General features: G+C 42.1%; 1 protein-coding gene across 2 annotated transcripts in view; it reads right to left on the bottom strand.

The window, feature by feature from the left end:
- The window catches only part of PPM1H (protein phosphatase, Mg2+/Mn2+ dependent 1H), a 92,925-nt gene that overhangs the window by 12,440 nt on the left and 54,766 nt on the right, over positions 1-25,719 (bottom strand). For both annotated transcript variants that reach the window (XM_083699314.1, XM_083699315.1), the window contains exons 5-7: positions 16,141-16,225; positions 10,996-11,114; positions 661-724 (exon numbers count right to left, since the gene is read on the bottom strand). In XM_083699314.1, coding sequence (XP_083555440.1) covers positions 661-724; positions 10,996-11,114; positions 16,141-16,225 — 268 coding nt within the window. The remainder of the gene's footprint in view (positions 1-660; positions 725-10,995; positions 11,115-16,140; positions 16,226-25,719) is intronic.

Genomic DNA, 25,719 nt, shown 5'->3' with positions numbered 1-25,719 from the left:
ATCCTAGAGTTGTATCTCTCAGGCATGCTGGGATCAGTGCAAATAACCTTGCTGTTTTTAATTATGCATCTCTTTCAAGAGCATTCTCAGTATTTCCACACACACCCCTCTCCTGAAAGAGAATTTTATTCCTAAGCTTGAACCGAGCAGTGAATGCAGCTAAGAACACATACACAAAACAAATTCATGCACCAATAGAGTTCAGTCTTGCTTGATCCCAGTACACTAAGATTGTACTCAAAACTAACTAAACAAACATTACGTCTTTTGTCTTTTCCCAGCTTTTATTGGATCACATTTAATGTAGTAGTCAAGCTGCAGTGAGCTGTCTGCAAATCAAATAAATAAATATTTTATTTTCAAAAAGCCTCTCTCAGTCCCGATTGCTTGAAAGAAAACAAAATAATTAAGTGGGTGAAAAAAGAAAATTCATCCATAAATGTTATTAAACTGCTTTCACACACACCCCCATAGACTGCATTTTCCCCCTTACAGACAGCAGGAACTGATTTACGGCAGGCAGAATATTCTTTCAAGCTGTCAGAACGATAAAATAAAGAGATAGCAAGTGGAAAACGTTGGACTGCTTGAGGCTAAATTGAGTGGTAAACAGTTATAAGGCACCATATTCCTTTGAAATGGCAAAACACTGATTCCTACCTTCTTGCCTTCTCCGTATATAAGAGGAAACTTCAAGTCATCCTCTTCAATGGTTTTGTATGCCCTGTGGGAAGATAAACAGCATTTTATAAAGATTGCACTCAATTATTGACCCAATGCCCTGACACTAGGTGACTGTTTGCTTGTTTTTGCTTTTTCTCCACAAGTTTGTCTAGGCTCCAACTTTACAACGCATTCCTGATTTCTCTCTCTTCATACTACACCTGCTGGATGGTACCATTTTTTGCAAAAGAAAAAGTTAAGCAAAGAACACAATGTAATTTTTATCAACAAGCCCTACCTTTTCATTTTAATAACAGATGAGAAAGTAAGTTGGGAAAACATCCCAATTACTAGAAGTGTGGGCTGCAGTGTCCACCAAACAATAACACAAATCCATTTAAGAATGGAATCTCATTGTTAATTGGTAGCTGTGAGAAACAGCAGGGTTTGTAGATAAAGGATGGCATAAACCAGCTCTTTAAAAAAAAAATCCATCAGAAGCTAAATACATAAAGGAAAGCTTGAAGTTTGATATACCTTTCATCAGGTTATTTAATGTTCATCTGCCCTTGACTATGACATTCAAACTTGCCAGAAATTCTCAGTGCCAGGATCCCCTACACCTTCCAAATAATTACTGGCGAGTCAATATGGAATGAAGCTCCTTGTTGGAATTAGCACGCCAGACACTTGTAGGTTGATTGGCGTATACGGGTGCTTATACCTGCTGCATGTGCCCTGAGAAGCTGCAAATGACCAAAGGGTCCACTATATACAGGGAAAGTTTACTGCATACTGTTGTTTTGTGCACAATTACTTTCCACATGGGGAGTGTCCTTACCCAGGGTGGTAAGAAGCCACCCTGAGAGAAATAAAATAGGCAGGTCTGCTCTTCTTGTATTTCATAGAATCACAGAATTGTAGAGTTGAAAGGGACCCTGAGGATCATCTGGTCCAACCGCCTGCAATGCAGGAACCTCAGCTAAAGCATCCATGACAGATGGCCATCCAACCTCTGCTTAAAAACCTCCAAGGAAGGAGAGTCCACTATCTCCTTAGGGAGTCCCACAACCACTTGTTTCTCTGGACACTGAGGGATGAGCATTTAGGGTTCTGTTAGTGAGAGACAGGAAAGCACAGAAGTCTACAGCTAATGACTTAGATTATGTGCCATTGCAAATAGATTTGAGCATGAAGATTCTGAAAAACAGGATTTTCATGGACCTGGCCATTGAATATTAAACTTGGGGAGGGGTCCTGCTTTTGAACCTTGGCTAATGGTTTATTGTTCTGGGACATGGACAAAACTGAACCTGTCAAAGAAGAGGAAGCAGCTCTTTTTCTAGTTGACAGGCTAGCAATTGTTGAAAGGGACTCAAAAATAAGCTGTGAAAAATTGTTTGATACACCTGCCCAGTCTCCCTCTCCCACCACAGCATACGCCCCATTCTTATTTTACAGTGCACACCCATCTGGGCAATTTCGCTTGACAGCAAAGCAATAAAACTATGTTTATGCTGTCCATGTCACTTACAGGCAGAGCACAGTGAGTTAAATATGCTGTGCCACTGCTGTCATCCCACAAACCCAGACAGAGAGAAAGAGAGAATAGAGGAAGCTCCTTTTCAAAGCATGCCAGCATGACAACTCTGGAGAGATCCGTTTAATCCAACAGCACCAAACAATAAAATCGCAGCTAAGTAGCAGCTCCACTGCCTTTGAGAGAACTCAACGGCTGTCAAAGCATGACGGAAACTGTAGTAAAGGTGAGGCTGCAATATGGCCTTGAGCCTAACATTCTCTCGGCACCAGATCACATCAGAATGGCTTTTAAAAGCAAATGCAGGATCGTATATTCTAAAGGCTGTACTTTCGAAAGTTGCTACTGCCTCCTTCCATCTCACCACCCACATGGCATTTGTGAAGGCCTCTTGCACTCAACAGGAGCGCTCATTAAAGGGTAAGCGTGTGTGCAGGCTGGCAGTTGGATACAAATTGAAAACGAAAATAGCATTCAACATTTACAAAAGGAAGGCCAGAAAAACAACAACACACATAGCAGTAGCTTGATACCCCCTCCACACAAAAAAACACCTGGGAGTGGCCCAGTAGCACCACCGATTGGCCTTGTCCCATTCTAACTCCACAGAAACCGAACACAGACTATGTTGTAGTTTTTCTCCCCTTTTGACAAACTGTCCCTACAAGGTTTTTAATTCAGTGATGGGCATTTACCTCCCCACACTTCTTTTTTTACACCCATGCTTTCACACAGACACCGTCTCTTAACCTGGAGGAAGAACACGGATGTCACTCAATTGTTACACTAAACAGGTATGTATCTTTTGCCCTATTCTGGTGTTCTAAAAATGCACACCGGCTTAAACTGAGGTGCAGAAATGTCCGATCCACCTTTAACTTTCTGCACTGAGAAAGCGGGTCTGAAGAAGGCATGTGGGTACATTCAATTTAACAGCTTTGCAAGCTTCCCTGAAATTGGGAACGCTGTCGTAAGGTTCAGCCAAATCAATTTCCAAGCTCTTTTCAGGCCTTTTAGGATGGCCTGGGGTGGGGCGGACATACCTGGAACATACGAGAACACAGGTGGGGGTGAGCTTGCAGGTGCATGTTCCTACGCCCCAGTTTAAGCCCCACACACCTTTTAAATGCCTGAATGTGCCATTGACTGGGAATCCTATTTTCTTCATATCATGTTATCAATTTAAAGCTGCCTTTTAAGGACAACAAACAACAAAACAAAACAACGACATAGTGTGAACATACTCAAACAGGGCATGGCTGGAATTGCTGGGGCCTGTTCCAAATGTATAGCTTAAAGGCCAGTGTCAGGATTTTACCTCTATTATGGATACACAGGAAATACAGGGATTTCCAGGCAATCCTGCTTAGGACATGGCAAATATTTGAACAGCATCAGGTAGGGAGTAGGATGTAGCATAATGATTTACTGTCCCAAATTGGAACTGCCTTGCTAGACCAGGCTGAAGGGGACTAGCTAGCACAATAGTCTGCTTCCAATAGTGCTCAGCTGGGTATCGCTGGGAAGCTGGTAATCCTGACAAGCAGGTCACACAGGAGACATCCATCTCCTCTTCCTGAGAATAAATTCTTCCTTTTATTGTTTGCCTAATGACCAACAGCCCATTGAAAGTCCCAATTCTCTATGAACTTGCCTAACATTCTTACAAGTTAGGTCCCATCAAGTCTTACAGGATTATAGATGATATCTGACAGGGTCATACATCGAGTACATTCAATGTAATCACTGTATGATAAAGTTAATTTCAATGGGTTTACTTAATTTGTTAGATTTCTTGCCCACCATAACTTTCCCAGGCAGGCTACTATATCAAAAACAACACAAACTGGAACAAAACCAAACATCAATACCAAACAACCACTGAAATAAGATGCAACTTCAGCAAGGTCATATAAAAATACTTTTCAGTTGTCACAAGACCAGGTGAAGAGGTATGTCTTTAGCGCATGCCAAAAGTTGAGTAACAACAATGCCTGATGCACTTCTATGTGGGAGTGCCCACTTCTATGAGGGAGTTCCACAATTTTGGAGCTACCACAGAGAAAGCCCTCTTCCCAGACCGCTGACCCTTCTACCACAACTACCATCCGCTTCATCTGTGACACAGAATTCTGTCTAAATCTCAAGGATTTATCTGAAGGGCCTTCTTGGTAGTGGCACCCACCCTGTGGACACCCTCCTATCAGATGTCAAGGAGTTAAATAACTATACAACTGAAGGCAGCCCTGTACAGGGAAGCTTTTCATGCTTGATGTTTTATTACGCTTTTATATTTGTTTGAAGCTGCCCAGAGTGGCTGGGACAACCCAGCCAAATGGGTCGGGTACAAATAATAAAAATATTATTATTATTCTAGCAAAATTGTCCCATCAGGCTGCTGACAGAATCAGAGCACTGCTCTCCTGGCCATTCACCACCCATAAGACCTCTGCCAGACAGCTAAATGCAGGTGCAATGTCAACACCACCACTTGATAGGTGGCAATAATGCTCTTTCACCTGTGCTCATTCAGGTTCAGGTTGGAATTTGTGCCACCTGCCCTCCAGCCGCTGTACTTCCTGCTTCATCACACACAGATACCTGGAGTGCCAAGGCAACCCGAGCAGTCTGCAGGATCAGTGTGGCACTTTTACCTGAACTACTGTAGGTTGCCTAGGGGACTATGTTATACGGAAACAAAAGTTCTTGAAGTTCATTCAAGTTTGCTGTGTATTGATTCATACATATTCGGAAGGGTGTGCTAGTAACTCAATGCCCATGGGTAATCTATATTCATGCAAACATAAGCAAGAGGGGAAGTTCTAGTAGGCAACTGCAGGAGGCGTGAACCACCCCTTTTTAGTAAATGGCAGTGGGGAATAAGTAGAGACTTGCCTCTTAACTTTTTCTCAGGGCTGCAAACAGTGATGCATTCCAAAAGGTCTGCTCTCACACTTTGCTCTCCTCCAAAGTCCCTAAGCAGCACAAGTCTCTTGCTTATGCACTGCTTCAGATTCCAAATGCAATTTCTTCCCTTGAAGAAATAAAGAAACCACAGGAGGGAAACGAGGCCACGGGAAGCTGCAAAGCATATTGTGGAAAGGCCAGGAACAGACCCACAAGGATGAAGGAGCTAAATCCAATTGCAAGCTTGGTAAGAGTGAACGTGAAGGAACTCTGGTTGCTTTCCTACAATGAAATGCATTCTAAGAAGGGGGTGATAAGACAGCAAGTAAGGTCTGACCACAGTATGAAATAAACCTGCAGGTACTAGAAGTATCTAGTACCAAAAAGAAAGAAAGAAATCCCTACAGGAAGACAGCGCAAATCAGGATTGTCAGTATTTTACATCCTTGCAAATGCTTTTAAAACGGGGTTCATTTAGCATCAGAAGATTAAGGCTGAAGTGTGACACTTTTCCAGGAAATGTGAAGCAAGACATCCTTTCAGGAACAATCTCTTTTTTATTTTGCTGCACAGAGATGTCATGAATCCCAGTTCATAAGAATTCAAGAGGAGGGTAATTTGTTACTGTTTGTTGGGGGGGGAGTAATTTTATAATAGTATTGACTACAATTCAATAAAACACACACACATTTTCTATATTAAAAGGGGCTTCAGTTCTGGAATTTCAAAGCCTGGCTAGGCAGGATTCTTCAGTTAGCTGTTTATGCAGAGTAAGAGAAATCAAAGCTAAGGACAAGCCCATTAAGCAACATGCACAATTCGGGAATGGCTATTTTCTTCACTCTTGCTTCAGCTGTGTTGCTGTCAAAGATAGTAACACTTAACAAGCACGCCAAGGCAGCAGTGTTCCAACGATTCAAACTATCCAAGGGTTAGTCTATTATTACCATGTGCCAACACAGCTGAGTGTATTGTGCAAAATCCTTAGCAATGTCGCAGAGAATGACGGCCAGAACACACCTCTCAAGTTCATGTGATGCGATCGCATGGGCTAGCTCTGTACAAGAGACACAACTTCCAGATAAAAGAATTTCACACAGAGGCATTATTATATATATTAGTTAGAGCATAAGAAATGGAATCTAGAGTGAACCCAGTCTGAAACTCTTGTGTGTCACTTCATTTCAGTTTTATTAGTCATTGTCCTGGACCAAATATTACTTGCACATGCACTTCCTTATTGGAGGATTGTGGGTTGATTTTGGGTTTCTTGTTTAAGCCTGGATTTGTGCAACTGCAGCTAAGTGTGTTCTCTCTCTCTTTTGCTTACGTGCTCGCGCCGTCTCTCTCTCTCTCTCTCCCTCTCTCTCTCTCTCTCTCTCACACACACACACACACTTGTTCAGTTTAACAAATAAAAAGATCAACCAGAATTCTGCAGACCTCAACTGTGAGATCAAAACTTTAGCTTCTGTTTGTATTACTTGTGTAGGTAGATAGATAGGTGCAACGTTAAAATGTTTGCAAGGTTCCAATAACAAAAGAGGAAGGGTGACAACAATTTATAGGAAGAGGAAAATAGAAAATTGCATAAGTTGCACGAGACCATGTACTACTTTAATGAGACAGGTGAAGCTGGAAGTGGTCGAGACCACCCAGCTGGCTTCATAGCTGAATGGGAATATGGACCTGACTTTCTCAAGCAAGCACACTCACAGAAGAACATAAGAAGAGCCTGCTAGATTCAGGCAGTGAAACATCTAGTCCAACATCCTATTCTCACAATGGCTAACCAGGAGTTGCTTTATCATTTTGGTTGCCTTTTGCATGTTCTAGTAATGACACCACACTGGCCTCCAGATTGCTGCGAGATTAAATAAATATCAATTAGGAATATTCAGGTACCAATTAAAAGTACTTATTTCCAAGGTCGTCGTCCTGTGTTAATGTGGAAGGGAAATGACACACTAAACATATCTTGGGAGGTTACAACAAAACTGATAAGGCAGTGCAAAAAACCACAAGAAGCAGACTACTCAAACACATCTTGCCCTGCTATTCTTTCCCTCACAGTTAGGGGGTGACTATGGGGCTTCTCTGGTTTGTTTGTTGTCTCCAGCTGGCCCTGCTCCAGCAGCACTGGCTCTGTTCCTCTGGCATGTGTGCACTTAGGGAAAGAAGAGTCATTTGTCATTGCCAGGAGATGTGCTGTACACAGCAGGTCAGATCTCCTCCCCTGCTGTTCCTGCAGCCAGAGCTGCAAATCTTGAAAAGATGCAGAACATGCATGTTGTGAACAGCCATTTATCATTCCAGAAACGTGTTACAAACAGAATACAGGGAGCTATGTTTCTCTGGGGCGCATGACGCCAGGAACCCAAACGTACCCGTGCAAAGGGCTTTTGTTAAATCTAATTCCGCTTCTATCTTTTGTCTCCTTCTGTTGTCAGTAGCTGCAGATTAACACAGCAGTCATCTTTCTTTAACCACCCCACTCCCTAAAACAGGTCTGCTGTCTCCATAACCATTATATTTTATAAAAAACCACAAAAGCTACTTGGATTAAATATATATCACATACTATAGGGGGAAAAGGGCTTGTTTAATTACGCACTTGAGATATGTTCCCTTTCTCAAAATCATGATCACTGCTGGAAGTTGAAATGGAAAAACAAAGCAAAACAAAAAACCCAGACACCATTTTCCATGGGAGCTCATGAGAATTATACGAATTAGAAAGCAAGGTGGAACTGAGCAGGTGGAAGCATAAGGCAGGCAGGCTGCGGGCTGCTCTTTGTACCCTGGAGTCAGACTGTTAGAGAAGACCACTTATCTGAATAAGACTAATAAGAGCCAGCTAATTAGGCCCGTCGGCATTGGCTGGCAGATAAATCCAGGTCTGGGAAAGGGACATTGCCACTTTAAATACTGCCTTGGGATCTGTGGCAAAGCTAATGAGGACTGTCAGTTGGGCCTCTTTTATTAGGTGGCTCTCTGGAGGATAACGCCTAAGGTTTTGGAACCAGGGCTTCTGCACTTGATTCAATAAATCAATTTATATTAAAGAGGAGGGGAGGAGGCACTGCAGATCTGGTGTTGGCTTCATAAACTATTCTGTGGCATTTCTCAATCTACTTATCCCCTGCTCTGCCAGACTGCCTGGCTGGGCTGTCAAGTGCCACCGAGCAGAGCAATAAAGAAGAAGAAGAGAAGCGCCCACAGCTACAACATTTGCTGAACGCAACATGCAAGTTACACAACGCAAAGCACACATGAGCTGCTGTGTTTAGCGGGCTTCCTCTGGGACTACGTTTTTTGTTTGTTTGCCAACTGGAATTAAAGCAGACTAGCTTTGGTGCTAGTTGCAAGAGAAAAGTGAAAAAGGTCAACCCCCAGACGAAATTAGAAAACACGCATAAAGAAAGAAAGAAATAAGAAGCAAGATTAGAATGCAGCTGCTTGTTAAAATCAAATACTCAAGAGACCTGAATACCTGCTCTATCAGGAAGGAAGGAAGGAAGGAAGGAAGGAAGGAAGGAAGGAAGGAAGGAAGGAAGGACAATGCCAACTTGACAGGCATCATTCCATGAAAGCAGAAAACATTTCAGGGTCCCCTGCCCTTAGGACTCCAGCCTCTGATTCAGAATGGGTGTGTGTGGGTGTGTGTGCAGTGGAAGGGGGGAAAGATACACCAAAATACAGAGATACACAATTGACATTGCCTGCTAACTGCAAGAAAAGCTTACAGAAACACAGCAGCAAAGCCACTGGGGGATAAATAAATGGCATAGGCTGACCCACCTGACTCCTACCAACTTAGGGTTGCCATATGTTGAAGAGCGAAAAAAGAGGACACATTTGCAGACTTCTAACTATAGATCACTATGGCGACTCTCATTTTACATACCCATGAAAAAGAGGCTGTGTCCTGGAAAAAGAGGACATAGGGCAACCTGTATCATGGCTTTGGCTACTAACCCTTTGCCAGCAGCTGAACACGATGGAGAAGATTTCTGTGTTCCAAAGAAGATTTCTGTGTTCCAAAGATGGGATCATGACATTTATTTTATTTCAGTAAAAAAAAGGGGGTGAGACTTATAAGCCATATTATAAGGCCTAAAGAGCAGTCAGGTGGCTAGTCGAGACAAAACAAGTACAGTCAAACCTCGGTTGTCGGATGTAATCCGTTATGGAAGCCCGTTCGGCTTCCGAAATGTTTCACAACAGAGGTGCGGCTTCCGATTAGTTACAGGAGTTTCCTGCACACAAGCGGAAGCTGCATCAGACGTTTGGCTTCTGAAAAACGTTTGGAAACCAGAGCATTGACTTCCAGGTTTTCAGCATTCGGGGGCCAAAACGGAGGCGCTCGGGATCTGAGGTTTGACTGTATGTATCACAACAAAGTATTTCCTGAGTACAGAAAATGAAAGCTGTGCAGAAGCCACAAAAGTTGCTCAAAGTACTTTCTCCTTCTCTAATCATCTTCCAGTGGCGGCGGCGGCAGCTGCTACATCAGCCACAACTAGTAGCAGCCTGTTGCTGTTCCAGGTGAAAATGACGTGAGTATATAAAAGGAAATATTCATGAGGCATCCTGTAAACAAGTCTGGTTTCCTTTAAAAAAAAAACATTAACATGGCCAAAAGGTTCAGAAGGAGCACAAAAGTAAGTTCTACTTGTGAGAATTTTACGCTTGGATTACACTTCAACATAAAAAGCTAGAACTTCAGGAAACTTCAGGGAGAACCATCTATAGCTTCCCACGTTCAAGTAATATTTGATGTGGGAGAGAAGTCAAACACACAAGACCCCATCTTCATTCTGAAGCGGCACAGTCTTTTGAGGATTGGAGTCTACTCAACATTTTGGGCTGCTCTTATGTTGCTGATTGGAAAGGTTTAAGCTGGCCCACAGAAAAAAGGCATGGGAAACATTCAAAGTACTTAATACAGTCACACGAGAACTGTAATTCAGGCTTTTGTCTGAATGTCCTATTTCCACTTTCAATCCCAAGGACATAAAGTGTACTTGGACTTTAAAATGTAATTAAATATGACCAGATGGCAAATTTCAGTCTGAGGTACCTCAAGTTCTCGTCCTGCAAGAAACTGTGGTCCGTAACTGCAATGCCAGCCTTAGTAGGTGTCACAAGGAAGTAGACACTGAAGATAATAAGCACCTGACAAAGTTACCAGCTACAGTGATAGGTGATGCTTGAAGAGAGTTAAGAGTAGCAGCCTTGAAACAACCCAAAGACTAAATGGATGATGCAAGTCCTGGGCATTAACTACCACCCTCAGCAAACCTATACAAGCTGACCAGCCAATTGCTCTGAAAAAGTTCCAGAGCCCAGGAGAAGAGAAAGTTTACAAAGAAACCAACATCACCTCAAATCGGTCCCATCTAGTGTAGATGTGAAATTGTACAATATGGAAAATAGTATTAATAATCCAGTTTTGTCTTCCCCACCCCACTGAAATTTTCTAATGGGAAGCAGAATTAGGGAACTGTGGCTTTTTGAACGATATTGCTAACATGTCGCACTAAATTTCATTCAAATCACGGGACGTGCTGTGACACAGCAACAAATGCCACTGGACAATGTCGCTACCCGCCCACCCTTTCCAAATATGTGTGTGCTTCGGTTCTTCCACAATTCCCCCAGGAAATTAACTAGGCATAGGCAAACTCGACTCTCCAGATGTTTTGAGACTACAATTCCCATCATCCCTGCCCACTGGTCCTGTTAGCTAGGGATCATGGGAGTTGTAGTCCCAAAACATCTGGAGGGCCGAGTTTGCCTATGCCTGTGTTAGGGAAATGCAGGGGAAATGGAACAAACTGCTGTGTGGATGCTGCCCTCTAAAAAACAGGAGGCGTTCTTACCAGCCAGTCATATTGAAGTCTCTGTAGAGCATTCTTTTCCCAACTTCCTTCCTCTGGACCCTCCTTGGAAACTCAAAGTGTGTAAACTCATTTCCCAGCAAGTGCGGCTGCATATATGCCTACAAGATTAAAAAGGGGGGAAATGAAAGAGGACAATCATTATTGGAGATCTTGCATTGTTATTCTGTTTTCAAGGAGAGGTGGTAACTGTAAACAAATGAACAAAATCTCAGAAGCCCACTGTTATAAAGTCTTAAATAACTTCCACTGGATAATAAGTCTCCCCCTCCCTACCCTCAAACCTTTGAACTACTGCAAAAACATTTTGTCACCTCTTCTGTCCTTAAGTTACACCACTTGTGCTTTTGCCAATTACTTGCAGTTCAAGACAACTTGCCTACAAAACCTGGTACTGTACTTGGTTGAGGGTAGACATTGCAATGTGGCTCTTCCATCACCTTTGGCACCAGTTTTGGCCCTTGAATTCTGCGTGCACTACTGCCATTTTAGTTGGGCGCTACAGAAAAATCTCTTTAGACAAATGGCTCTGCCCCTGTAATGATGGAGAGGTAGAGATCATAGGCCATGTTCTCTTACGCTGCCCCTGCTGCCAAGATATAAAGATAATTGCCCCGTTATTTGAAGGAATGCCCAGAGGTTCTAACTTGGAATTGTCCACTTGCAGGATTTTGCGCAACAGATACGCCAGTATCTGTACAAGATACGCCAGTGGTTCTCGCCTACTGGGTCTACACAGACTTCATGTTTCTCTTTTAAATTGCTATGTCTTCAGTTTTGCTTGCCTACCATTCTATTTTACTTTGTTTCATCCCTATTGGTATTTGCTTTGTTTGTTGTATTTGATACAGCATGCTGGTTTTTAACCGTATAATAAATCACTGCTACTACCATGGACAATGTTTAGCCTTTTGTACTGTCAGCACCGTTGGCTTTTCTAGGTCCTATTGACCAACTGTTGGGAGGGAGGGGAACAAGGATGTCTGGGTTCAGTCCAATCAAAGTCCATCAAATTAAACTGGGTCAGCCGTCTGTTCTACACATGGGTCTGTTCTAGGCTAGAACAGAGTTTATGCAGCTCAGGCTTCTAGATACTGGGGTTTTTTTTATATACAAACTTTCCTGTATACCCCACCTGTTTACATAGTACCTGCTTTACATGGGGATTCTGAGATGTGGTGCCATTCAGAATAAAACGTGGGTATTAACTTCTGGTTTACTGCTGTATCGCTAAATACAGAAGAACAAGCACATGACGTTTGAGCTTGACTTAACCTGAGTGTCCTCGGCAGAAACAAATGAGCAAATTAAAGGAAGCATGCCAGCTATTTGCATACTCATCAGAGTATCAGTACATTCGCTGAAATAATGGACAGTACATGCTTGCATGAAGCAAAGAGAACAAAATTACCCTGCTTAGTTCAGCATTGTCATCAGGAGTTTTGATACCCTCAGTCTTCCATGAATGGTTCCAATTCATCTAAGCCAACCAAGGCAGTTAAAAGTTTTCCTGATCTTTAAAAACAGTTGCTGTGCTTCAAGCAAATCTAAAGAGCTATTTTGTAGTACAGTCGAATGCCACAAACCCGGAAGTGAGTGTTCCGGTGTGCAAACTTTCTTTGGAAGCCGAACATCCGTTGGCTTCCTGCAGCCAACTGGAAGCCGTGCCGTCGTTTTCAGAAGTCGAACAGACTTCCGGAACTGATTCCATTTGAGAACAAAGGTACAACTGTATTCTTTTAAAATCAATCCTGCTCAAACCCCTCAACTATTTGGGAAAACGTTTGCTTGTGTGTGTAGGTATATGTGTGGGGGGAGGGTGGAGATAGTTAACTTTCATTTGTTTTGATACTTGAATCAAATCAATTTTTTTTTAAAAAAATTGCTAATTTATCAAGTGTTTGTAATAGGAGCTCGTAATAAATTTGGAGGAAGCTAGGTAAGGTTTCCAACAGGGAAACAAATTTACTTTTTTTAAAAAGGAAGAGGGAAAACCACAAGACCTCCTTGAAACAAGAGTCAATATGCAAATCCATGATGGAAGAACTGTAGGAAAAAAGTGATAGATGGCTCAGAGCTTAGAACACAGAAAGCAACTTCTAAAACTGGGATTGGTAAAAACTAGAAATTTATGGCCTAACTTTTTTTATGCAAGCCTTATAGGTTCAATGCCTTATTTGAGATTCCTATTGCTTGTTGACAAGAGCCTAAGTAATACAATATTCTCTTTTTCTTGTAATAACTAAACAGTTATTTGTGGGCAGGCTTAGTGCTTTTATATATAATTTGCAAATAACATCTTATGTGCTTTCTTCAGGAACTGCTAAATGGAAGAGGAGAAGGGAACATACTCAGGCACTTCCCTGTAGCAGTTTTTAAAAAAAAACTGATAGGCACAAAATCACTTTTATTTATTAAAATATTTATACTCTGCCTTTCCTCAAGGTGATTAGCAAGAAATGTTAAATTATGAAACAAGTCACATGCACCTTGCTTTAATAGGGTACCAAAGAAAAGAAGCAGTTCTGTTTATTTCGGGCAGCAGATTTTTACCCCAAATAATTCCTTATAAAGCACAAAATCAGATTAAATATGAAGGGAAGGGAAGGGATGGAGAGAGGAGAGAATCAAATCTAAGGATAGGACCTCTGAAATGTATTTCTTCCTTGCAGAATGTTCTGTCAATATTAAGCTGTAACAATTTTGGACAACCGCAAGGAGAAGTGCGTGAGTGAAAAATGCTAAATCTAAAAAGTGGTACAGAATACTCTTGGGAGAAGTACTGACATTTGTTTTTGAAATCATCGATTGCAGGAGTACTTGAAACCCCTGACCACAAACCAAGCGTAGTCATAAACCTAACAGCAGTAGGTGAGAACTGGTCAGAAATACCAATGGTCCTAAAATTATCTTCTACATGTTACTTCCAGTGCATTTGAAAGGATCTCTCTAATGTGGTTTCACACTTCTGGTATCTCCCACCTACTTCCTTTGAACGTGATAGCCATAACCCAAGCGCATTTGCTACATATGGAGATGCAGTAAACAAAGGTAAAGAAAAGAGTTAGGGGAAGTAGCATAAATATTTTTCAAGCCAGCTGCTATTTTCAGATCTAACCAGAATGAACATCAAAAGAGGCTGAAGGGGGAAAGACCCTCTCAGGCAATGTTTTATCTTTGCTTTCTTCAAATGAAATCCTACTCTCAAGATGCTACAGATCCCTGCTAATTTAAAAGACAAACACGTTGGGGTTTGTTTTTTTTTTGCAAATGCAGGCAGCATAAATATTTATTGCAGATGCTTTGTATTCATCACTGTGAAAAACGAGACTCCAAAAGTAGCTCTTCCCTCTAAAATGTCTCAGACTCTGGCAATGTAAACAGAAATAAAATCAGGACACAGAATAGTCGCCTCCCCGCAATCACTACAACCACACACATTTCTTTCGGCATTTATAGCCAGCGAAGCATTGTTCTACTCATAGAGCGAGCATTTCTGAGAAAGGAAAGGCCATCTGGCCTATACAAGCTTGTCCCCATCAGCTTCTGGGCACAGTGGGAGAGGACACTAATGACGACACGCTAGTTTTAAAGTCAAGTTTCAGAGACGGGGAGAAACTGGCTGGTTTGGAGCATCTGCCAGAAGTGCCAGTTGCACTGGTGGAATTTAAGGCACAGGCCAGATGCCACAGCCTGACAAAAGGGATTTTAGGGTGCGTGTTTTCTTATACCCACAATGGCAGCTGAAAGGGCAAGGATGACCATTGCCGGGTTACCCTTCCAATATCTGCCAATTCTGGAGAGCATAATAAATTGGGTCAGCTGTCAGTTCTGAAAGATCCAAAGTACACTTTCTCAGAGCAAGCCTAAATGTATCACTATCATTGATACCAAGTAGGGCTGAGCGATATATCAATATATCATACAAGTTCACATCGTGATAATTGTTTCATAATATTTGAGCTGGCAATATATCGCCAATGACAATGTGTTTAAGGGCTAGGTGGTATCTGGTTTCCAACATCGCAATAACTCACCAGCTAAACATTGCAACGTTATCACCAAGTAAACCTAACAATATCACCAGCTAAACAATGCAATATACCACAATGTATGAAATAAGGATGTGAACTATACAGAGGCGAACAGGACAATGTCCTGGCAACTGCTAGTACTTAGGGAACTAAAACGGATAAATGACAACATTATCAATAATCGCACACTTGGTTTCACCAGCAGGCAAGCCAAAATGCATCACAACAGGACTTTTGGTTTGGGGCTTGGCTACCAAATGGTGGTAATGAGGACAATCCAAAGTATGGTGATGAGTCAAATACAAATAATCTGGGACTGCCAGACTGCCATGAGTCCTCACAGGCCACTGCTGCTATTGCTGGCAGTCTCAGATTATTTGTATTCACTATGACTCATCACCATACTTTGGATTGTCCTCAATGCCACCATTTGGAAGCCAAGCCCAAAACCAGAAGTCTCATTCGGATGCATTTTGGCTTGCCTGCTGTTGAAAGTGACCGCGAGGTGACTCCTATTATCAACATTTATCAGTGTTAAGCAGTGGCAATTGCCAGGACATTGTCCTGCTTGTCTCTGCATAGTTCCTTCCTTATTTCAGGTATCATGATATATCGATATATCACGAAGTTCAGCTGGGGATATATTGCAATATTGAAAATCAGTTCTCAACCAACCCTAATACCTACTTGCCAACCCAAAATGTAGTGCAGATCCCCTTTCCTACAGCCTGATGGGAATGGGGCAGCACATCTCTCCATCAGCTTTGCTAAAAGAACCGCAACTTTTAGTTCCTCCTCTTCTTGAAAATCTTTCCATTACAGCTAGTCATTACAAGAATTCTGTGACTAAGAAATCGTGACTGAGTTTGCTTTTCATTCCTCCTCCGTCCTAACTCCTTTTCCTTTTGGATGTAAGCCTGTAAGCCTGGCAGCAGGGGTTTTTCACCCACATTTCTTCAGTCTTTTTTGGCTGAAGTGTGGGATAACAATATAGTTCCAGAAGGGCAGTACAAGTTTCATTTCAGATAAGGGCTGAGAAGGTGATAGCTCCATGTACCCCACCACCCACTAATCCAAATCTTTAGGCCCTTACCAGATACTGAAGACGCTGACGTTCTGTTTCTGGAGTGAATTCTGAAGACATTGGAATGACTTCTCCATTTCTGATTATTATTGCCCTGCAATATAAAAAACAACAACACACAGTGAGGGAGTGAAGGAGAGCAGTCCCTTTGGGTCCGTATTTTAAAAAGCCTAGACCCAACAGTGTATTACTAAAATTACCAGACACACTACTTTTCCATTGTATTTAATCCAAACATTAAGAAAAGCCTCTTTGCCGAGGGGACCTTAGAGCACAGATTAGAGGACAAACCACTGTACGCTGTGGTCTCTGTGGTGTCTGGTGTGCTGTAAACCGTCTGGCTTCAGATGACTCATATAAGTTGATTTCCAGTTGTATGTCATGTCAGAACATAACCATTCTAGCAGCAAATGGAGATGGCATAGCAAATCCTGTCTAAACAAAAATTTAACTAGGTACCTGCCAAGGGAGACAGGAAATGGGATGATTGATAACTGAACTGTCTCTCTCCCTCTCATCTCAGAAAAGCCTACCTACAAACACCAATGGGAAAAGAAAATCCTCTCCAGCCATGGGCATTTTCCTGTTATTTCCATGATATAACTGTCACTCTAAAACCTTATGAAGGAGACATCAGACAAAAAGCTATAATTTGATCTTATATGACCTTGAAAGGTAACTGCCCCAATAGTGCAGTCAGGATGTTTGTTGAATCCTAATAGTTGGAAGTTCATTCTTCTTTATGTTTACAAGTTTTACCTCTTTGGCTAGTCTGGCCTCATTGCTATATTTGCTCGGAGAAAGGGAAAGCAGAAAATGGCAAGAAAAGGGAGGGGCTATGAAGGAGAGGAGGATGTGGGTGGCGCTGTGGTCTAAACCACTGAGTCTCTTGGGCTTGCCGATCAGAAGGTCGGCGGTTCAAACCCCCGCGACAGGGTGAGCTCCCGTTACTCGGTCCCTGCTCCTGCCAACTGAGCAGTTTGAAAGCACGTCAGAGTGCAAGTAGATAAATAGGTACCGCTCCAGCGGGAAGGTAAACACCGTCTCCGTGTGCTGCTCTGGTTTGCCAGAAGAGGCTTAGTCATGCTGGCCACATGACCCAGAAGCTGTCTGCGGACAAATGCCAGCTCCCTTGGCCAGTGAGATGAGTGCCGCAATGCCAGAGTCATCTGCGACTGGACCTAACGGTCAGGGGTCCCTTTACCTTTAGCATTGCTTTTCTCAGCAAGTTTTGGATTATAACCTAGGGCTGCCATACGTCCGGAATTTCCCAGCCATAACCAGGATTCGTCTTTTTTGCAAATAGCATCCAGGCAGAATTTCCGAAAATCTGCCAAAATGTCCAGGAAAAACTGGGCATAGGGCAACAACTTTTGCGGCCAGATTTTCACTTTCTGAACTACAGCAACCCTACTATATAACCCCTATCAGTTGGTTCTGTTTCTGTTTTAGTTTAGAGTTTGATAACATGCTAAACATGCTAAACATGGGCCCTGGTCTCATGAGGCAGAGCGTTCCACCAGGCCGGAGCCAGAGTTGAAAAGGCCCTGGCTCTGGTTGAAGCCAATCTAACTTCTTTAGGGCCTGGGACCACTAGGGTGTTGTTATTTATGGACCTTGAGGCTCTCCGTGGGGCATACCAGGAGAGGCGGTCCCGTAGGTACGAGGGTCCTAGGCCGTGAAGGGCTTTAAAGGTCAAAAGCAGCACCTTAAATCTGACCCTGCACTCCACTGGGAGCCAGTGCAGCTTGAAAAGCACTGGGTGAATATGCTCCCATGACAGAGACAAAGACAAATAACTTCTAGACCAGATAATCAAATTGTCTTCTAGATGTTTGAAAGAGGGGCAGCTGGTAGTTTATTGGTTTATGGCTTATTAAGCCATGGCTTATTATCAAGTGTGACCCCTGCCTAATAGTTTCATTATGGTTTATTTACTGCCAGGGAACCACAACCTGAAGGCTTGGTTTGGTGCAGGCTTTCGAACCTTGGATTGTTTTAAATATGACTTGGTGTTGCATGTAGCCCCAGAATCCTCCCTTAATCATGCTTTGCCTGACCAAACCAAAGTAAATTGTTGGGAGCAGACTCCAGGCCCTTATTGATTTCTTTCTTCTTTGGCCATTGCATCATCCTTTACTGTGTACTGTGGCCAAAACAAAGCACTGTGGGCTGAATGAGACTCTGTACACAGAGATTTCTGGCGATTACACAGATGCTGTATCCCTGAACAAGGGCATGGGGGGGTGCTCAAGTCCCACCCCACAAAGTCCCAAAGTGCACAGTCCTGCACACCTTGTCCCTGACCTTCCCCATGTTTAGGGAGGGGTTAGTTGGACCATAAAGAAGGCTGATCGCCAAAGAATTGATGCTTTTGAATTATGGTGCTGGAGGAGACTCTTGAGAGTCCCATGGACTGCAAGAAAATCAAACCTATCCATTCTTAAGGAAATCAGCGCTGAGTGCTCACTGGAAGGACAGATCCTGAAGGTGAGACTCCAATACCTTGGCCACCTCATGAGAAGAGAAGACTCCCTGGAAAAGACCCTGATGTTGGGAAAGATGGAGGGCACAAGGAGAAGGGGACGACAGAGGATGAGATGGTTGGATAGTGTTCTCGAAGCTACCAGCATGAGTTTGACCAAACTGCGGGAGGCAGTGGAGGACAGAGGTGCCTGGCGTTCTCTGGTCCATGGAGTCACGAAGAGTCGGACACGACTAAACGACTAAACAACAACAAACATGCTAAACTGTGACTAAACTGTGGTTGATTTTAAGTAGATAAGGAAAACAAGCAAGTGTAATTAATTATGCTTTGATGTTAAGTCCCCCCCCCCACTAATGATAGTTAAGATGAACAGCAGCTTATCTAGGTTCAGCTGATACAAGGTGCAGTTAATCTATAATGAGAGCATTTTATCTCCTATTCGCAGCCCCACTGGTAGAGGGTGAGAGAGGACAAACTTAAGGCTTGCCTAGGTTTGTTCTCATTATGTCTGAACTAACAATCTGATTCAACAATAGGTGGATCAGATGTAAGATCAAGTCTTTCATTCATTTGAAATATTGCATTATGGCTGTATGCGAAGCAGAGGAATCGTCTCACCAGCAATTCATACAGGACTGTTTCGTCTCTTGTTCTCTAGAGTCTAGAGCAACTGACTAACACACACACACACACACACACACACACACACACACGGGAAGAGACCCATCGAAATCAATAACGAGTCCTAAGTAAGTAATGACCTAAGTGGGTCATGGTCATTAATTTCAGTGTGTCTACTCTTGAGTGAAAACCTTTTATCTAGAAATGCTTATGCAGTTCTCATGCATAAGAAAATGATCACACAAAGTACAACAAAACAGAAGTTAGGGCACTGGGACCTGGAGAAGTTAATACTGTGGAAGTAACCTGAAATGACCAAAGAAAGGTTTATTCTCAAGAGTGAGTGGGAAATGGTTCTATTTACAAAGGTGTGACTGGATACCCAAAGGTTGTTTCAGTTTGTTTTTTACTTCTTGGACCCATAAAATCTATTTCGAAAAGGACTCAGATGACCAGAGGAGCAGGAGGAGTGATACTACACTGAGTAATACAACAAAAGTCCATTGTACCCTTTTCTACACTTTCAATTTCTCTCTGCAAGCACAATAATTGAAATAATGGTTTAAAGCAAAGTTAGAGGACTAATGTATTTCACTTGGGTTCAAATGTTCCACAAATATTTAAAATGCACAAGACCTGCACGAAATCATAATGCACCTAAAGCTATATTTCACTGGCAAGAAGGGCAAACAAAATCTCTGAAAATGACACTTAGTGGCTGGAATCCAATGAGCAGCTTTAATATCCAACAGGATTGTTTGCTTTTACTTTCTACTTTCAATGGCAGGCCACCTCCACCCCTTGCCATGCCTTCAAACTGATTTTAAAATGCCCCTTAAATTCAGGAGAGGTTTGCCATACAGAATTTGGGGCATGGTGTTTTGAAAAACATATGTTCAAATACCTCCTAGTCGCACTGAACAAACTGCACAGTTCTTTGGATCCAGGCCAAGGTATTTTTTAAAAAGCCTGGTGGGAAAAGCTGTTTTATCATTTTAGAAGGGGAAAAAAGAACCAAAGAACTTACAGACTGTAAGGACAAGAGAGTAGATATGCCTTCCATACCTTGAGAGTCAACCTGATTTTTTCTCTTTTTTTTGTGCATAATTTTTATTGGTTTACAAAATCAAAATACAAACAAACATAACAATTCTCTACATATTCTATAAGAAGATGACTTCCTTCAGTCTTACCACGAATCGTCCATACTACTAATAAACATTATTTCTGCGTTTCTTTGTTTGTAATGCCATAAGTCATTTCCATTTGTACATTTCCTTTTGGACATTACCCTTTACCTCTTACAGAGCATCTTTGAAGCCCACCAGAGTTATCTGATCATCAATTAGATTTTCCAGATATTTTGTGAAACTTTCCCAGTCTTTGACAAACCTCTGATCCTTTATGTATCTGATTTTTTCTCAGCCTACATTATTTTATAGATGACTGGATTTTTAAAAATGATCCTGAATTTTCAATGAAATTAATTATTATATTGGATTGCACATCACAAACCTAGTGCTTAGCAGCTGTTTTGGACTACAAGCCCCATCAGCGCCAGCCAATGTTGATGGGAGCTGTAGTCCAAAATATATGGTGGGCACTAGGGTTCGAGAAGGCTGTATAATCACACACAAAAATGTGTGTTGTGTGTTTTTGTTTTTAAACCATTTATTATGACTCAGGCACTCTCATGAGTTCTCAAGTTCTCGAACCCTAGTGCCCACCATATATTTTGGAAGGAGGTGATGGAAATGTAGTAGGGTAGTTCATGTATTACTACATTTCCATCACCTCCTTCCATTCACCATGAAACCTTCTTGCTCTGTAATAAAAATATCGTAGTTCCAGATCTTTATTGGTTCTTTCCTGGAAAACATAGGTACAACTTGTGATTAAATATGTTGCTGTTGTGCCCATCTATCTGAATGCAATTACTGCCTGTGAACAAGCCAGTTCCAAGAAGTGAGAGTGTTTTTCAAAAGGTCAGCCTGTTTGGACAAGGTAGACCAGTGATTAAACTTCAGAAAATGCCACCCAACTTGAAATTGTAAGATAACCATAGGAATATCCATCAAGACTTTCTTCCAAATGGCTCCCATTAAGACAAACAGGAGTTATCCAAAGGGTACAACTGGTTTATTGATTGTACCCGGAGTAAAACTGAAGGTAGAAATTTAGAAAATGGAATATATAGATTTTTTAAAATAGCCATACTCAGAAATACAACTATTTGTTTTATCAAGCACGGCAACAGCAACACCTAAAACCATTAGGCATAGTACAAAAATGAAAAGTGAAATGGACTATGTCCTCAGGCTTACAATCTGATCAAAGGCATGATGGAGGAAGGCAAAAGAACAACACCCAGAAAATGCTGGTTGAAAAGTGGAAAAAATGTGTTTTGAAGAGGCACTTGAATGTACTAATGGACCAAGAGAGTGAGATGTCAAGTTTAAGGGCATTTCTGCAGTAGGGAGAAGCAAGCAATGAGGAACGCAAAGAGGATTTCTTAACGGGAAGAGAACATAACGTAGAAAAAGAAGGGAAAAGAGAAAGCAAGAGATAAAGAAGTTCTGCAGACATTTTCAAAATATGGTAAGCTTAAAGTGAAGCTGAAAAGGAAGAACAAGGAAGCCAGTGTAGTCAGCCATATAAAAAATGTAATGTTGAATTGTTTTTAATTATATTTTATACAACACACACACACACACACACACACACACACACACACACGGGGAAGGAGATTAAGTAGGGAAAACGCCAAATGTACAATGGCCAGCAACACTGGAGATGGAAAGCTCAGTGACAGGGAGAGTAACAAGGAGGATGTTGCATGAGTCTATGATAGAAATAGTAAGAGTCTTGATACTGTGCATAGGCAGACAAGAGCAAATCCTAGCTGTATCAGTCAAGTGAAAACGGCATGAAGTGACCACAGGATGGACAAACAGGCAAAAGGAAAGAGAAGAATTAAGTAAAGTAGGACTTTTAGGAGTGGTTTCATGCATAATGCTTGCAGCATTTGAATGGTGCAGTTGGTTGGTAGGCAGATAATGTACACGTGTGGATTCAGAGTCAGGTTGAATGCTGGCTTCAAAGAGCATATTATTTGGATATAAAGTACTGATCTCTCAGGCTGAAGCTGAAGGGCATGTTTCTGGTTCTCCTGAAGACAGAACTCCTCAAACTTGGGTCAACAGGTTGTCCCAGAAGCCTTTCACCTTTGTGCCCACATTTATGGCTATCATTGCATGTATACCAGTTACACTTGAGGTTCTTTGCCTGGCAGTTCCAAGTAAACTGAACATCATGGGTTAAGCTGATGTTTTGTTGTGGGCAGAGGAAGGAGGGATGACTGGAGTTTGTTGCTGTTACTGCAACTGTTAAACCTGAAATTCAATAAGCCTTAAATAAATTTAGAATTAGGAGGAGATAACCATCAACTAAGAGCTTTGATCACTGGACAGACCCTGTTAAAGGCTCTGCGTGGGCCATGTGGCAGACTCATGTGGCTATGCGCTATTCAGCAGCTGCTATGTCGTTGTTATGACATTTGAATTGGCCTCTAATCAGTCTCAGCAGATGCCTGTCCAGTCTCATCCAGACTCTGCCAGCAGCACTTCTACTGCTGACGACGACAAACCCTTTCTGTAGAAATGTTTTTTGATTCACGGACTATCAATTCAACACACACACAAACACACTTTAGAGGCACTTTGACAATTACTTTAAAATGCAGTCAATGAAAAGTACAATCTACTGAGAGATTGGGCAGTTAAGAGCGTTAAAGAAACACTACCCGGCTTCGTAAATTTTCTGTGGCCTTCAGAGGTGGGATCCAGACCTGGTAAGGCATTTGCAAAAACATTCTTCCATCATTAACATTTATATATTTAGAGTCTGGCAGAATGATTAAATCAACCAAACTGGCCACTAGAAGCGTTATGTCCTAAATTAATGCAGAAGTTTGATCATTTCATTTCAAGGCAGGATTGAACTGACAGAACCGTGCACTTCAAAACCCTTAAATATGTTTTTGAAGGTAACACCTAGGTATATATGTATTTTGTGTTTCTAGCTTGATCAAAATTATTTATTATTTCATAACAGGTTAAGAGCTTAGGCGGCTTCAGCAGTGGGCACCAGGCACCCCCCAGAATTCAGTGCCCTTGCACCCCCAGGTAAAGATGGCCCAGAGTTCCAGTTGCTGTTTTTAAAAGAGCTTTTATACCACTTTGTGCTTGTGGAGACAATCATAGGGATATGATGGCAATAACATGTTAATGGATGAGAAACCAGGATACAAGTAATAAATTCCAAATAAATTCCAGTATTTCAAACCTTATGACTGTCCCACCCATGTTCAAATTGCTGACTTGGATGTGGTCCAGAGCTCGCTGCAAATCAGGGGCCAGCCTCAGAATTGTGCACTTTCCCTTTCATTTCTTTGTCAGTCTTACCTCTTAGTTTAAACTACCGCATCTGCACCGACTAACCATTCTTCCGCCAAGCCATATACCCTCATATGTTTCAAATCCGGGAACAAACAGTATACTTTTTGAAACTCAAATCTTCTTTGCAGTGGGGATGCTCACAAATTTGGCTCATAATCGCTGATCCATTTATTATTTGAGTCTTAATGGGATCCTCACATCTCTAATATAACACTGGTGCTAACCATGGTTCTCCCCCCCCCCATCACTTTTTTGTTGTTTTTGCTATGGTTCACAACTTTAAAAAGAAAAAAGACCTCTGAGCTGAACTGATGAATTTAAGGAAGACAAAAGTTAGGCCTATTGGTATTCCTATGATCAAAACAACAGGAAATTTTCCACCCCCTGTTAAAAGAGTATTCACAGCGTGTCCTGATTCTATTGCACACCTTTTCAGCCAGAAACGATCTGAAACAGAAGACTGAGCTGCACATTTTTATAAGGTATACTAAAATCTGGCAAGAAGCGACAAAGAGAAACCATTTGGAAAACTCTGTTTGACAGTGTGTTATGAATTCCGAGCCACAGGGAGGTTGTGCTCATTTTGTCAAAAGGCAGTTGAACATGCAGGTGAGCCAGAAGCATCTGGCTTCTCTGAAGAGGAATCCAATATGTGTCAATTGCAAAAGAAGAAGAAGAGAGTGGGCAACTGAGCAGATGGACAGAATAAGGCAAGGGGACTACATTATGTAGATATAAGTAGATTTTGATTATATGGGTCAGAAAGCAACCAAAGCAGTCAGAGGAAACTGAAGGCTAAAAGTACAGATTCCCTCTCCCCCAACCGTTTGCTTACTATGGCAGCTAAACATGCACACAGAATCATGCCTGGGATGCATCCACTGGCTATTTACAGAACATAAAGGAGCAGCTGAAAATAAGCTAAAAACTTTTCTTTTATTTTAGCAAGCATATCCAGGCATATAATTTTGTTATTTAAAAGTCTGCTGATTTTATCTGCATATTGGCAATAATCATTTTACTTAGATGTTTATAAAATCTCTTAAATCAGAGGTTTTCAACCTTTTTGAGCCCATGGCTCCCTTAACCAACTACATTCTTTCTGCGGCACCTGTGTGGGGCTCAGGAACCCAGTTATGTCGCCACTTGCCTGCAGAGCCAGCAGCCTCTCACCTTTTTTCAAACACCCTCCCTTGTGGAGTGTTCCCCCAGCCTTCTCTCCCCTCTTCCTTGGGAGTCGTCTGGGCAGCAGCTGCTGCCTCCCCTGGTCTCTGAGCTGCCCCCCCCATCCCAAAGAGAGGTGCCTCCCAGAGGACATCAGAGGAGGGAGGGAAGGAAAGAGGGACAGAGGCCAGTACTGCCCGCGGCACCCCTGACCATCATTCAAGGCAGCCCAGGGCGCCATGGCATACTGGTTGAAAACCACTGCCTTAAACAAACAAACAAACAATTACATTGCTGTTTTCTAGTAATGGTTTAAAAACCACTGGCTTACTTGTAATATGCAGTAGTATGGAGGCTGAGGCACCAACCAAACAAAGAATCTGTGTTGATTTTCTCCACTTGGGTTACATCATCATCATCATCATTATTATTATTATTATTATTATTATTAATTCTATTTATATCCTATCCTTAATTCTCAAGGACCCCAGGTTGGCAAACACATCTATACTAATAGCTAGCCAGCTAGGTAGCTAGGTAGCTAGCTAGCTAGACAGACAGACAGACATTCTTTCAACCAGCACTTTCAGCCATTTTTTAATTCCCTCATCAGTAAGAAAAGTGACAGATACACATCACCAGAGAGGGCATTCCACAACCTTCCATAAAAAGGCCCTCTCATGGGTCAAGTCCAAGCAGGCAGCCCCCAGGTGTGGCAGCACCACACAGCAGCGTGGAGAAGATCTCACATGAACCCAAATAACCACACAGAGGAATGACAGAAGGCATCTCCTTAAATTGCGGTAACTTGGAAAAAGAGCAGGTGCACACATGAAAAATGGATATAGGAGTCCCCAT

The sequence above is a fragment of the Podarcis gaigeae genome (genome assembly GCF_964106915.1).
Source record: "Podarcis gaigeae genome assembly, chromosome: 10".
Classification (NCBI taxonomy): Eukaryota; Metazoa; Chordata; class Lepidosauria; order Squamata; family Lacertidae; genus Podarcis; species Podarcis gaigeae.
This window is presented reverse-complemented; position numbering and strand designations above follow the sequence as displayed.